Below are 15,971 nucleotides of genomic sequence, written 5' to 3' on the forward strand. Positions count from 1 at the left end.
TTATATAGCTGGAATATGCATATAGGCATTTAGTTTTAATTAGGCTTTTGATTAAATATAAAAGCACAATTAAGAGTGACAGAGTAGATCCTGGTAGACTACATTGACAGTTTTTGGCTAGAAAAACTCCTGAGCTGATTTTTTTTGTCAGATTTGATTCTTTGTAAAGATCTCAGTGACTGTTCTATTAAATCTTTGATATGAACAATTTCTTATTCTCTCTCTCCCTCTTTCCCTGAATATATGTGCTTATCTGTGTGTTTACAGTATTTCTGTTGGTAACATATTATGTTAATTTACAAGAAAGTTATTTTGTTTTAAGGAGAGGTGGTAAAATTTAGATGTTAGCAAAACAGCTAAAAGCTAAATTTGGATTCCTTTAGCCGTGGTAATACGTTTTGACTGTATTTTGCCAACCTTCTCAAGACTCATTTTTCTTGAATAATGATACTATTTCTGTGAACGTGTCTCTGAGCACATGAGCATGAGCAATTTGTTAAAGGCTTACGTATGAGAGACTTATATAAGGTATAGTAGAGAAAGGATATTTTATGAAAATATAAAAGTAGATGCTACAAGATCTGCTTGTATAACTGACTCTGATACACACATGAACGAGGTGCTTTAAATATCATATCTCCTATTGCACTGAACTGTCATTTGTGTTAGAAGCCTTAGTTTTGCAGAATGCCTGGGCCAAGATTGGGTTAAACCAATTCTCTGTGCACTACTTCAGAAAATAAGACCATTAACTAATTACAGATATGAAACTAATTATAGATTCCTCTTAACAACTTGACCAGGGTGTTTGTCTGGTATCTCAACTAAATCAATGAAATAATCATTACATAAAGTGATTGGATAGAGGGAAAAGAGAAAACACCCTCAATTACTGTCACTGTATCTTGAATACGGTTATGCCTAGTTTAGCATAGTTTAGCATCATTTCACAGTGGTTCTATGAGGCCTCCCAGTGTTACCCCAAAGTTGCGAGCTGAACACAGCAGCTTTCTGGCTTTATCATGATTCTGCTGCAGGACTTTGGGCAAATCCTTCTCTTTTCTTCAGCTCTGTTTCCTTTTTCACTTTGCATCTACGTTGGTTACTGACAATTTAGACACTCCTGAACAGGACTGTGGCTCCAATTTGCACATTTGCTCTGCTTGTAGGCTTTAGGATTCTATTGGCAGTTGCAGACTGAGTTATGAAAACACAAAGAGCTTGCAATACGTGTGTTGCTGCCCTTAATATTTGCTGTGGGGACAAACAGGTACGTATCTCCTTGACATGATAGAGGATGACGGCCAGCCTTGAAAAATGATTTTCTGCACACTAGTAAATCCCCATGTTTTCATTAAATTGCTTACTTAGGCTGCAGATTGAAGTCGGCATCATTGGAAGGGCTCCTGTAGACTACAGTGCAGTGACACAGGCAGCTGTTTCCCATGTCTGTCTGTTACAACTTGTCATTTTGTTTCACAGTATGGAAGGTGCGAGAAGTGACAGGACTAAATAAGCACAGAGGGAACCGACTGTTTTATCTGGCCATGGTAACGAACAAGCTGGGAGTGAAGTTAACTTCATGCGAAGCAGTTTAAATTATTTATTTTCAGTACTAGAACTGTACTTAACGTGTTGTTAAGGCAGAGCCATGTCACCAGGGTGACGTTAATTACCCCACTGGAAACACATCACGTTAGCTGGAGACAGTTGTTCGCAGTTATCATTCATGGCTCTGGGTAAAGCTGCAGCCTTCACAAATCTTGGCAAACAGTTTCCCCCTCCATGCATAGAAGCTCCTTCTTCATCCACCCACAGCTGCAAATGAGATCCTTACTTGCAGCAACAAAATATGAAGTTTGATGGTTGTGGGTTTCTTTTGGTGAGATGAATGGTTGCGTGATTCATGTCTTGTCCATTAAACATGGTACATCTTAAAAATGTGAGGATCTTCATTCACTAATACATCAGTATAAGTGCATATGCTTACTGTTCCTGTAAGTGCTTTCCGACAACTCCCTTAATGATTCAGTTCCCACTCCTTAATTCATAACAAGAGTGTTGTGACCTTCAGAATAGGAAATCATTGTGTCTGGGGTTTCCATTCTTTGCAAAGGTTTTGGCTTAAACATCCCTACTGAGAACTGGATGTGACTTGAGTAGCATTTGTATGGATGTGTGCTAATAAAAGTGAGGAATTGACTTTTTCCTCTGATCTCGTTCAGCATTGCAATGAGTTAAGGACTCCGAAATGACCCAACTGAGGAGTGCTAGGAATATATCTACAAGTAAATAAGTGTCTGGCTACTTTGAGCTGCTACGTTATGTTTTTCTAGATGCTCCTTTTCCATGATTAATGCAACTAGGGGTTCTACTGGGAGAGTGCATGTGTGCAGTGTTTGTTCGTCATGCTGTGAGACTGTGCTTGATAACTTCTAGCTCTCTGTTTGTAGGTTAGGCCAAAGACCCTGATTCCAGACAGCCTCCCTATCTCCCCGTGCAGAGACCAACCTTCCAAGCAGCCTCCTACCTTCCAGAAGGCAACTGTAGTCAGCATCAAAAACCCCAGCCCTGCCCTCCCGACTGCCAATAACACTGTCAGCCATGTACAGACACCTAACAGCCAGTCACAAAGTGTCACCGAGCCTACAGCTATTTCATCACCTCTGAGCAGTGCAGGTGTGGCATACGCCATCATCTCCACCTCCCCCAGCAATGCAACTCCTATCAGCACCAGCGCAACTGTCTCTGTGGTCAACGACAGCATTAAAGTGCAACCACTCCTCATTAGTGCCGACAGCAAGGTAGGTTCTGCTTTTCATGGCATTATTTTTGGTTATCAGGCACAGCAGTTACATTGCAAATGTAAGAAGAATATCCCCTTGGGAGTGCACAGCCCTGTGCAGGGTGGTGTCAGTGTTGTGGTTTTTTTTTAAGAAAATAATGAGAAATCAATGGGAAAATTCTTAGGGGGACACATGGATGCTGGTAGACATCTGTCTGTGTACAAGCATATTTTTTAGCGGGAACAAAATGCATCATTATGTAGCCTGACATTAATGGGACCATAGGATCTTCCATTTCCTTAAACCAGTCCTCACTAATAATATCCCTGAATTCCGTGCAGGCTCAAATTTCTTATGGACTCCCTCTTCAATTATACAGTGATACTAGTTATATTGACTGACCCCAGGGGAGTATATCAAACAATCAGGCATTCCCTTCTACACTTCCAGGGGAAGACTAAATGAAATGAGAGCTCAGGATTTCAAAACTGATCAGCAGATAAATCAGTAAGAAAAAAGCCCAAGTTCCGAATTACTTGTTTCTTCTTTGTACTGCTTTTCAGCTTTGAAATACAAGAACTTCACAACTATTATGCCAGAAACAGATTCAATAAAAGCTAACAACATACCCAGTAGACACTCACTATAATTTGCTACTAGGTTCCTACTACTTTGGGTCTTGTTGGCAGCACAGGTTCTCGTACAGTACGAAAAAAGAATATGTGATGGCTTTTGAGGTAAATAAAAGCAGGCATCTCTTCTCCACTTCTTTAACATAATTTATTTTTCTCTTACTTAAACTGGATGCTGGTTAAGAAAACCATCCCTTTTTATGCTCTTGAACCTTCTAGAATGACTGCATTGAGATAAAGTATCTAACAATTAAATACATTGATTGAAAGCTAACAGTGAAATAGATGGAAAAGGCCCAGTGTTCAAATCCAGTAACCTTCATCAGGAAGGTGAGCTTGGGAAGATCTTCCATAATCCTTCATGAAGCTTTGATTATGGATATAAAGTCACATGTGTAGTTCCGTGGCCAGAAATAGTCCTTCATTCCTTTCAGCTAAATAGCTTCTGAGTTATATGCATCATGTAAATCTTCATGTGGTGGTTCAGGTATGAGCAGCTGGATATACTAACATACATGCATGTATAAGAGACCTGTGTTGTAAATCCAATAGCTTCTGAACCAGAATTATTTTTAATTTAAACCACATATAGTTTGTTTTGTTTGTGCAAAACTGAACGTCCACTGCTCATAGCACATAAATGATGAGGGCTGAACTCTGTTCTCAGTTACATGAGTAGAATCATAGAATCATAGAATAGTTAGGGTTGGAAAGGACCTTAAGATCATCTAGTTCCAACCCCCCTGCTGTGGGCAGGGACACCTCACACTAAACCATGTCACCCAAGGCTTCGTCCAACCTGGCCTTGAACACTGCCAGGGATGGAGCATTCACAACCTCCCTGAGCAACCTATTCCAGTTCCTCACCACCCTAACAGGAAAGAATTTCCTCCTTATATCCAATGTAAACTTCCCCTGTTTAAGTTTTAACCCATTACCCCTTGTCCTGTCACTACAGTCCCTAATGAAGAGTCCCTCCCCAGCATCCCTATAGGCCCCCTTCAGATACTGGAAGGCTGCTATGAGGTCTCCATGCAGCCTTCTCTTCTCCAGGCTGAACAGCCCCAACTTTCTTAGCCTGTCTTCATACGGGAGGTGCTCCAGTTCTCTGATCATCCTCGTAGTAGTACTGAGGAGTTATCTTCTTTCCCATCCACATGTGTTTATTCTGAAAAACACTGGTATGACTGAAATCATACTGCGGTTTTGAATGTGTAATAATCCCATCTCTTCTACCTATATGCAAAATAAAATCAAAGGAAAGACCTTAAAATCACTGACAACACGTATGCTAAAGCTAGGCTGAGTCAGCTTCAGAAGTCCTCTAAATAAAAAGTGTCCTAATTTTCAGAGGCACTGATCAAGTGGTTCCCTTAGGCTGCAATAGGCTTATAATGCACCAATAAAAATTAATTTTTAAAAACTTAGGTATGGTTTTAGAAGCATAATCTAGGAATCCAGGTTTTTATATATATTTTTGGCTTGTGACTTGCATTTGTTGTCTGCAGGGATATCAAGTAGCCTTCAAAGAAGAATCAGTATTGCCAGGCAGAAAAATCCAGATTCATATAATGAATTCTCTTATTTCTGCATTGTCTTTTAGGTTATCATTATTCAGCCTCAAGTCCAAACCCAGACAGAAAGTAAAGTGGAGACAAAGAAACCTCCTGAAGAGTCAGCTCAGGGACCCCCTGCTACCAAAAAGAAAAAGGAGGAAAATCCAGAGGTGAATTATTTATTTTTAAATAAGTGAGCCACAGTACAGTTAAGTTGTGGCAGCCAAGTCTGAACATTTTTCCATGTGCATATTACATTACTGCATTTGTGCTCGTGATTCTGCCAGCCATTCATCTCCCTACCCAATCACTGCAGTTGAGGTGATTTTCCTTCCGGTGACGTGCTCTGACAAATTCGGTTTGCATCAAAACTTCCAGTGTCACAAAATGTAAGATTTGTAGGTCTCATAGTGATCTAGTCACTTTGTGTGGTATTGATGAGTTTCTTTTGAAAGGTGTATACAAACTTCAGATACTTTCTTTTATGTTATCAAGTATGTATCGTTGGGTTTACAGGCTGTGTATGAGATTGACTTAAAAATTCATTCATAAGCTGAGCTTTTACATCTTCTTTGTATTGAACACTGCAATTTTTATATTGCATTTAACAATACAGTTTCTTGCATTTACTGTTTATGACTTCCTGCATGTACAGGGATTCTTTCTAGCCTGAAATACATTAAAGACCTTCAAACTGAGTTAGAGAGCAGAAAGCAGGTTATAAGATTGAATCTCTTTCATGAATTGTATTTGTGATGTAAGCTAAAAATATGAATCAGAAGTCCTTGTAGAAACAGGGTCTCTCTTTAACAGGCATTTTCTTTTTTTACTAGATGTATTCACATTAGATTGTATGTACTTTTGCAGCAATTTGAGAGGTTATACAAACTGAATCTACTTCTGTTGCGGAAATGCTCAGCTATGTGAAATCTTAACCTTACTAGTGTAATAAATATACAGCAGAAAAGCATCCTTGGAGCTGTAGTTTTAAGAGGATTATTACAATATAAATTTATAATGTTACTTAAGGCATGTGGGTGGTCATTTGTTTTACCATTTTAAGAGGTTGGTATAGTTAAAACTTTGTAAGGATAATAGTGGCTTTTAGCCTAGAATATCACAACCTGATGAAGAAGCTCTGCAGAACTGCACTTAGGAAATCTCCCAGGTTTAAAATCTGACACTCATATGAATCTCCATTGCCACCAAATGATGGGATTGTAGAGTCGTGTTTTCTTTAGGGAGGTATTTCCAAAAGATTATTTTATTGTGTAGCACCTTACAGGCAGAAAGGGCCAGTAGATCCCACTTAAAAACAGAATGCTAGAAAAAATCATAATTTTTTCTTTGCCTGTAACTGATTACCATAAAGAATATTGAAAGAATATTGAGCAAAAGTCTTCCTTAGAGCTGCAGGAAGAGGCCCTGGGACTGGGCACACTTTTTGGTGTAGCATTCATAAAGTTAATGAGCTTTTCATGAAATTGCTGGCTAGAATATCCTGACTACCTTTTTGGTAACCAAGAATATTGTTCCTACCATGTATACTGGCAGTCTTGGCAAGCAGAGTTTTCTGGGTAGAATGCTGAATGCTATGTCCTTAAGTATGGTGGTTCTTTCTTTTTTCATAGATTTGCTTCACAGCCTTAAATAGGTGTAGAGTTAATTTCTTTTGTTCTTTGAAAGTGAACTTTAGTTGATTATCATGTATTTATGCAGTTAGTGTAATTAGAACTAACAGCATAATTAGTGTAAACACATGTAATGACATAAATAGAACATGTAATTACAAAATGAAATGGTTTTATAAAAATCTTTGTTTTGCTTTGTGAAAAGACATACTGTGTATTTCTAAAAGCACTCATGGCTTTTAAACAGATTATTAAATTTAAGGCAAAGAGTAACAAAGATACCAGGGTATACTGTAAAAGAAAATAAGCACCCTAGGCACTTCTCTCCACATTTTTGTTTACCTTCAAACCACGAAACTGAAACAGGAACTCCAGTATGGCTCTACATAAATGTTAGTCGTGGCAGACTGGGATTTAACAGATTAAACTGAAAACTTAAAACAAATAAACCGGAAATAACCAAACTTACCAGTATCCAGGAATACCATATGTAGTTACTGAGTGTACCTACACGAACAGAAAAGACTGAGGATAATTACTGTATTTTTGTTCCTGGTTTTGTCATTCTGTTGGGAAGACATGAAGCTGATCCCAGACAAAACTCCTGCAATATGTATGCGTTTTGCACAAGACAGAGATGTCTCCTTTCCCAAGTACGCCATGATTAGACTAAACCAAACCTCCTCATGTCTGCTGTCTTACAGCCAGGATACCTGAACATGTGGCTGTGCAGTGGCTTTCTCAGAAGCAGGATAGAGGGGCTCTGCCACCCAGGGTGTCCCAGGTCCAGTGTTCAGAGCCCTGTCCTGGGATATGAGCTGGGAGAGTTCAGTTCCCCTAGGGCTGAGGAGGGTCTGGAGGAGTGGGACACTGCTGTCAGCAGGGCTCTGCTGGGGATGGGGGTCAACAATTGCCTACTTAGTGGTGGGTCTTCTCCCACCTGCATGACTTCTGCAAAGGAATTAAGAAATTAACTCAGGGGAGCTAATCCTCTGGCGAGCAGGTGCCTGAGGGTTTGGATTTTTTTAATGGGTTTGTTTTTTTCTTAAAAGAACCTGAGTACAGCACAGAAACAAACAGATTTTTTTTCCCAAGTGTTTTAAGAGTTTTTATATTAGTAAATTTTTGTATTTCTGACAACATTTTCCAGGACATTCTATTTAGAAGAAAAAACGTTGCTATAAAAGCTGGTTATTTAGCTAACAGTGTTTTTAATCTCATGTAAGAAAGACAAGACAGACACATTGAAATCATGAACTAAATACTAGTGTTTGGCCTGGACTGAAAATCTGGAGAAACTGAAGCCTCCATTTTGTAGATTCCTGTGCAGAGGAGAAATAGAAGCAATACCAACTCTGCAATATTTGAAAGAACAGCATTGCCGTGGAAGTAGTCCTTTGAGTTGAAGGTAGTGAGCTACGTGAGTGTGAAATAGCAAAGCCCATAAAAACAAATATGCTGTTAATATAATAAACTTGTTAAAAAGAATACAGCTTCTACTGGGATTTTTTTTAAAAGGAACCATCTTTCAAATATCTATAAAAGCTAACCCTTCCTGTGCTTAACAGTGAGATAATTATCACGTCCATTTATGATTGCTCTTCATATGTTAAGCAAGTATGCTGTCATTACGTTTAATTAGATATGTATTCAAATGATTTTATCATGAAGAGAAGAAATTGTTTAGCAAATATTCCAGTACTCAAATGATTTTAGTTTAGATGTCAAAAAATGTATGTTCCCCCTACAGTTTAATCTTCTGGTAATACAGGCGTTCTGCGCTCCACTGGACTTGCACATTAACCATTCCAACTTTCTGATTCTATACCTAAATGTTATTACTTTTCCTCAGAGTGCTGAGATGCATCCTGCCACAAACTTACTTTTTGGTGGGAGTGAGGTGAAGCTTGTAATTCTACTCAGTTGGCTAATTTTCTTCTCAGAGCTGCGCAGTGGATATCGGATCAAATATTCATCTTTCCCTTCAGGTGTGGAGCCCCCACTGTGTCTATCTGGTGGTTTAGACATGTAAGGAGTGAACATTATTGAAATCAAGGTCTGACATGCAAATGAACACATGTGCTTGCCATTACCACTGCTACGGAAGGCAGAAATATAGCATGAATATAGCTAAATTGCCAGTGGTGAGATTCTACATCACCATTTTTTTTAATCTACAGGGAGAGTTATATGCCAGAAAATTGTGGAAAGAAAATATTCCTTTCTTACGAGGTTGTTAGTTCACCTGTTTGACAAAGATATTTTCACAGATACAAGAGGGGTGTAAATGACCAATCCTGACCCTCAGACTTTGAAGAAACCACCCCATAGCTAGGTCTTTTAATCTGTCAAATGAGGGTTTGACAATTCGACTGCATGAAAATCAGAACTGCAAAGGAAATGATAGTTCTAGTGACTTACTAGTTCATTTAATCCTGAAATGAAATGAAAAGTTGAATCATTAGGCTTTTCACAAAACAAGAAGGTTCAAACTAATTTTGACTTGGAAGTGTTGAAACATCTTTTCCTGACACTCCTTTGGATGAAACAGAATGTTTTGACCTTCTGCTGCTTAAGCACTGTATTTTAGTTTGACCTAAATCTACAGATTTTATTTGTGGTATGATAATTGCATCTTTTTTAATTGCTTTGTCAGAGTTGGATTGCGGGCTTTGCTTGCTTGGATTTTCTAATAGCTTGGGGTTTATAGTCAAATTGTCTCTTGTGTGAAATTGCACCTCATGAAAATGCTACTTGGGTAACATGATCCATCACATTCTTCAGCACAGCGGAAGAGGTCCCCAAGGCCCCAGAGTACCACAGGTGCTACTCAAAACTGAGCTCAGTTCAGTTTGTGCTTGAAACAACACAGCAGAATTTCACTTTTCCATCTAAAAGATGGAATAAAAGCTTCAGCAAAACTTTTCCTGAAAAGAAAAATCTCCCAATGAAAAATCACTGACAGAAAATTTAAGATCTGCTCTAGTACTTCTCCTATTACTGGATTGGTATGTTCTGAAGATTTGTTAGTATGAAGATGTGTTTTGCATGTATATAGTGTACAAGAGTTCTGAGTAATATTTTAGATCAGATTCCTCACTGCAGAATGAGTTCACCAGTGCAACAGGAGATGCTTGTTCACTTTCCATTGAGGGAAAATACTGGATCAGTGTACCAGTGTACCTCTTCATGATTCATGCACATGGGACTCTTTCTGAAAATTGTAAAGAGAAATTTCTGAAAGTTTTTTCTAGGGGAAGGGACTTTCAATATGCTTCAGATGTTTTGTTCAGTGATGTAAAGTTCAGTGGAAGTGTATCATATCTTGTTTTGCTTCATGCAGCTTGCTCACATCCAATAAAAGCAGTGCCATTTTCAGATAGTAATAATAATAATACACAATGACTTCTCTAAAGAGTGGAGTAACAAAGCAGGTAGCTGCATGAAATTGAATTGATTGAATTGACTGAATTTTGGTCATGCGCTGTGTAAAATCAGTAGTCATACAGCATTCACTTCATAAGTGTCTGAACTGCTAAAGTTCATATAGCCATACAAGTAGGCTGTAACTGGCCAGGCATATTTGAAGCAAATCTTCAGTTAAAGTTCTTCATATTACAATGCATTTAAATAAGATACATTTCTAAAAGGCTTTTACCGGGTTTATCCTGTCAATGCTAGATTTATTTGTTTACTTACTTCTTCCATGATTGTTGTAGTAGAAAATCTAACCCCTGCTTATTTTTTCTTTAGAAAATTGCCTTCATGGTAGCATTAGGACTGGTTACAACAGAACATTTGGAAGGTAAGATGGCTTATGTTGTTTTACAGTTCCATTTTTGAGTGAAATCTTTTCTGTTGGCTGTTCTGTAGCCAAGAGTAACTGATGATTCTGTCCTCCGAAGGGCAGTGAAAGATCAGGGGAAATGTTATCTATGCACAATTGTGCTTCTCAGCCTCAAATAATGGGTGATCTTACTTGCCCTGCCTCCCATCCCATTGTACAGCTCAAGTGGCATGAGAACTGGTTCTGCAGCCAGCACCACAGGTTTGTCATAAGGAGGCATTTGGGCTTACTCAGTCATCATGGTCCTTTAGAGGATGTTAACAACTGGAGTACCATAGCGAAGCAAAACACCTGCAAAGGCTCTGACCAGTGCTGATCTGGTTGAAGAATCAGTGAGGTTCAAAGATGTTTATCCTTATCTTCTGTAGTAGGCATGTTCTCTCCTCTTTTCCCATGTGGGGTGGCCTTTCATTTTTTAAGTAAGTTAATCACCTATCATCTTCAGAGTTCCACAGAATAACGTGTAAAATAGTGAAAATCTGGCATTTGTATTATAAGATTTTGAACAAATTAGAAAACTACCTCTCACAAAGGTTTTCTTCTCTCCATTTGCCCCAATTTAGCCAAAAAATAAACATACTTCTAGTCTCATCCTGCTTTTGTGTGAGTTGCTAAGCATGCCTTCCTAAGCTTCTGAATACGAGATCAAACAAGTATTGCACATAAACTAAATGCAGTATTGAATAGGATTCAATTTACTTTTCCAGCCTTCCAGAAATACCTTGCAAGAGTTAGCAGATCTGTACCTTTCTTTGTCTCAGCTTTGTCTTTCTGAAACCATAGATGAGAAGGATAAAAAGAGTTTGTTCAGCAAATTTGGCATGCAGTGTGAGTTGAGTTGGGGATTTCTTGGCAGAGTGGGTTAGTTCTCATAGTTAGCTTTTTTTTTACAAAAAAGTCTACAGCCTGATGTATATGTCATATGCTCAGCTAATGCAAGTTGATGTGGTTCCACTGGTATATGGAGAAAATGCTCATATATGTGTCAGCTGACAATGATTCTTGGTCACATAAGATTGTAATTATCATTGACATTTACCATCCATGCCACGGACAGGAAAGTCATAGAATCATAGGATCAGCTTGGTTGGAAAAGAGCTTTAAGGTCATTGAGTCCAACCATTACCCCAATACTGAGAAGTCCACCACTAAACCATGTCACTAAGGGCTCATCTACGTGGTTTTTGAACACCTCCAGGGACAGTGATTCCACCACTGCCCCTGAGCAGCCTGTTTCAATGCCTGAGCATCCTCTCGGTGAAGAAATTTTTCCTAATATTCAGTCTAAGTACTGAGGAATTTCCAGTGCACTAAATTTCAGTTTTATTTGCTTTAGAGTTAGGCATGTGCTTAGATACCTTGCTGACTAAGGGGGTATCTGCCATTTTACAGCTTGATTTCTTTTTAGTGAGATTCCCTGTGCTTCTGCTCCTTGGTTTTAAGAGAGGTTGTAAATTAGGCAGAAAATAGTATCTTAATTGTAAGGTCTCTTCAATATATGCAGCAAGTTTTCTGTGGGACTTGTTGCCCTTTTTCAGTTTCTTTTCTCTTTAACTGTGCATTTTGGAAAATCATTTAATGTTCCAGTGGCTGAGAATTTGAAAGCGGTTTAGAGAAACTTTAAGCCATCGGCCTTTTAAATCCCTTAATGGTAATGGATTGAAATGGAAATTAAAAAGCTAGAGCAATTCTGCGGGAAGATTTATAATGCAAAAAGTGCAAATGATGACTGGTTCTTGTTTTCTTTGTCTAAGGAAAATAGGCAACATTTGAAACTATGCTGAAGTGCAAGTTATGCTTGCAACAGAGAGAACTTAATTTGGAAAAATTCTTTACCCTTTGATTTTATTGCAACTAATAAATTGTTTGTGTGGATTTAACACTTATGTCCAGAACACCAAGACCCGCTCTGCTCTGTTTATTCTACAGTAAGTGCATAGACACACATTTTGAACCTAACTGCTACAATACTAATCCTGCAGAATCAATTCTTTCAGGCAAATTCACTTTTTATATTGCTACTAGCATTAAATAAATGGCTCCCACCAAGAGCTATTTACTATGGAAAGGGTATTTCTTCATGAGTATTGCTGATTACAACTGTCAAAAATGCCCTTATAGCTTTCACATGCTGAGGGTTATTATTTTAGTGCTATGTCATATTTACAGTTATCAGCCATTGCTATTTATCAGAAAGCAGTGGTCATTACACAGTTCAGTTTATTTTAGTACTTCTAATGTATTTCTCATTTTTGGAATTAAACTGTATCGAGAGTGGGTCATTAAAAGCTTATTCACTTAGTATCATTAATTCAAGTGTTACTGCTTTTTTCATTTTATTCGTTTTGTGGTGAAGGGCTATGATCCACTTCTAGATGGATTTCTCTGTCAGCCTAGCAGCCTTTCCACCTAACGTCCAGAGGTTTCCCTTACTGGGAAAAGAGCTGTGTTCGGCAGAGCCTGAGTGTGAGGCACGTTTTGAGGCCTTTGCCAGTAAATGAATGCAGCTGCTTCCACTGACTGACATTCTGTGAGGTACAGCTTTCCCTGAAGATAAATCATCATTATGGGCCTCATAGAATGACCATACAGAATATTTACTGATGAAGGCAGCAGCTCATTGAAGCTTTACGGCCAACAAAAAGCTGTTTCAGATTTATTCATCTCTGTCAAATGTATTACAGTGTAGAGGCTTTAAGTTTTCTTTCTGGGTTGCATTTTTTAAATTAATAAACTAAGGAATAAGATAACCCAGTCTTGTGATGCAGTGCATGGTTGTAACGTATTAAATAACTTTCTCTAGGCTATTGGAACACCTTTTAACATTACTATTGTGTAAAAAAAAAAAAAAACAAAAAAACCAAAAAAGAAAACCAAGTAGATAGAAAGCAAAACTTTAGTTCAGGTCATTCTAATAATGCACATCTTGATTTACCATAGCAAAATAAAACCCCAGAAATATTTCCATTTATGTTACTGGAATGTTTTAAACGGTTAAAAAAGAATTTTACTTTATTAAACCATGTTTTGAAATGAACACTATATAGCAAAAGTAACACCTAACAAAAGACTGTATACCGTGTATGCTTTTGTTCTATCTTGGTGTGATTATCAACAGATACACTCTTAAATGTACATCTTATATCACAAGCATGGATATTTTTTGTTCACAGTTTCCATAAATAAAGTGCTGACATTGTGCTCGCCCTCCCTGATGGCTGCATAGGGTGGAGCACATCTAGAGCTGTTTCAGTTCATTACTCTCGCTCTCTCTTTATTTCCATCTATTCCCACTGCTATTACTTCCCCCCTCCCCAGCCAGCTTTTATCTCTGTACCCTAGCGATGCCTCTTCCAAAGCTGCATCCCAGGCATCTACCCCATGTGTGATTCAGATTCCATCAAATATTTCTGTTGCCTTGGTGAGCGCATGTACCAAAGAAATTTTCTCTGAAACCTGGGATCCAAAAGGGCAGAGAGCTACAGATCCATCACAGTTCTCTTGTGAAGCCATTTGGCCCAGTTATGGACACAGAAAGCTCTGCTGTGTTGAATTCTTTGTTTCTTTTTCTGTGCTAGTGACAAGTCATGATCTTGTATCCCTGTGACCACTTCTGAAAGACTAAGCCTGGGCTTTTAGCCTGACTTTTTCCCCCCACTACCACGAGGGTGCTGAGATGCTGCAAGCTCTGGATTCACTGACCACATAGCATGGGTTAGCTCACACTATTGAGACGAAAGTAAAGAATCAGCAGAGGGCCGCTTCCTCTATTTCTTTGCCAGCATCAAGGCACATGGTTCCTCTGTTGTGACATCTCTGTCACCTTTTGGCCTTGAGAGCATTCCCCATTCTTGTAAAGAACTGACACTGACAGGAAGAACAACCATCTGTTTTCTGGTGGCTCTGTGGAAGGCTACTGGATCCGTGTCTAGCACTTACGCTGCTGCTGAGGCGCAATTCCTGGTGCCTAAGGGTCTGGAAGCTTCAGAATGGAGATTTCAGCATAGCCAGATGAACGTTTCATAGGGAATACTTTCACAGGGGAACAGAACTGTTACCTATACAAGACCCTCCAGTTTGGAGCCTGTTCAGCTCTGAGGATGTTAACAAGATGCTGGCAGTAGCTGCAGCCATGGTGTTTATCGCACATCTTGGAGCAGCCTTGGATCACGCGTTCCTTGGTAGTGAGATTCTGTATAGCTTCCTGAGTCACATGGCAGCATATGTCTAGCTCATGTCAGACTGTGGCTACAGACCTGCCTGTACTCTTTCAGTTGCCCCAGGAGAAGACACCTGCTAAGCATGTGAGGTGACATGTTCCTGTGCCAGTGGGAGAACTGGCAAGTAGTCGCTCTTCTTTTTTTCTTGTCTGTCAAGTTTCCTTCTGACACATCCATCGCTCCAAGAGTGGCAGCTTAGCCAATAGTCTTTTGTGAATGAAAAGTTTCAAATCAATATCTTGGATCTCAGGCCAGTTCAAAATCCATGCAAAGTGTTGGCCTTGTCTCTAGAGACACTGGAACACTATGTCCAAGACATGACTGACAATACTAGTACCACTTAGTATAAGCAAAGTTTGAAGTGGTTTGAGGCTCCTTTTGCTCTGTGGGGAGGTGATCAACATTTGGAAGGGGTGCCTGGAAGCCAGAACTATGTGCTGGGAATCCAATTCCCATGTATCTTAAGCATCCTAAAAGCTGGACTGTATCTTATCATTGGATTACAAGTGGGAAGTAGTGCTCAATATCCTGAAGGTCATTTTCAGGCACTGAGGATGTTCTGAAATAGACCTCTAGCTCAGACATTGACAAAAAGATACCAAAACTTCTTCAGAATCAGATGGTGTCCTGAGTTTCTGTTGGGTGTTCTCCTGGTCCTCTGGGCTGAAGCACTGGTGCTCCTGCCAGTTCCTCTCATTCTGAGAAATTTGCTAAGAGCCAGACAGAGAGGAGGTGCCACCATCATGGGGACCTTCTAATACCTCAGAGCAGAGCCTAAGCTTTGCCTTACAATACTGATGTAGGAAACATTTTGGAATAGAGCATCAGCCCAGCTGTGCACACTTCATGTCATGAGATGGATTCTGGGTGTCTCTCCTTCCTAAAGTATGCTTGCTCTTACATTATTATCAAAATAAAAAGTAGGCTCTAAAATACATGGTTGTAATAATCTCACCATTCTGAACTGATGCCAAGAGCTGGAAAAGAAATTCTGTATGATGAAAACAAAATCCTAATTCAGATAAAAGTAGTATTAAAAATGCAGATTTCAGTGGTGGAGGAATCCAGTCACTCTTTCCGGGTGTGTTTACAGAAGTATGCACATGGCTAATTGTTGCTGAATGCAGTCCTCAGCAAGTACCCTCTTGAATAGGTGTTATCACTTAGTGGGAGGGAGTTGTCTTGTGTTTCACTCTTTTCTGAACAGGACTTCAATTTGATGAGCCTGTTTCTGTGCTACTGTTTCAAGTGACACGAATATGTGTACAGCTCGTAACAACATTTTGCATGCTCGGGATC

At 39.2% G+C, this 15,971-nt stretch overlaps 1 protein-coding gene across 3 annotated transcripts in view; it reads left to right on the forward strand.

The window, feature by feature from the left end:
• The window catches only part of PHF21B (PHD finger protein 21B), a 165,884-nt gene that overhangs the window by 136,094 nt on the left and 13,819 nt on the right, over positions 1 to 15,971 (forward strand). For all 3 annotated transcript variants that reach the window (XM_057426969.1, XM_057426987.1, XM_057426978.1), the window contains 3 exons: positions 2,454 to 2,804; positions 5,022 to 5,144; positions 10,359 to 10,410. In XM_057426969.1, coding sequence (XP_057282952.1) covers positions 2,454 to 2,804; positions 5,022 to 5,144; positions 10,359 to 10,410 — 526 coding nt within the window. The remainder of the gene's footprint in view (positions 1 to 2,453; positions 2,805 to 5,021; positions 5,145 to 10,358; positions 10,411 to 15,971) is intronic.

This window comes from Pezoporus wallicus, unplaced genomic scaffold (assembly GCF_028554395.1).
Source record: "Pezoporus wallicus isolate ANWC-B61680 ecotype Strahan unplaced genomic scaffold, APGP_CSIRO_Pwel_v1 scaffold_3294, whole genome shotgun sequence".
NCBI classification, from domain to species: Eukaryota; Metazoa; Chordata; class Aves; order Psittaciformes; family Psittacidae; genus Pezoporus; species Pezoporus wallicus.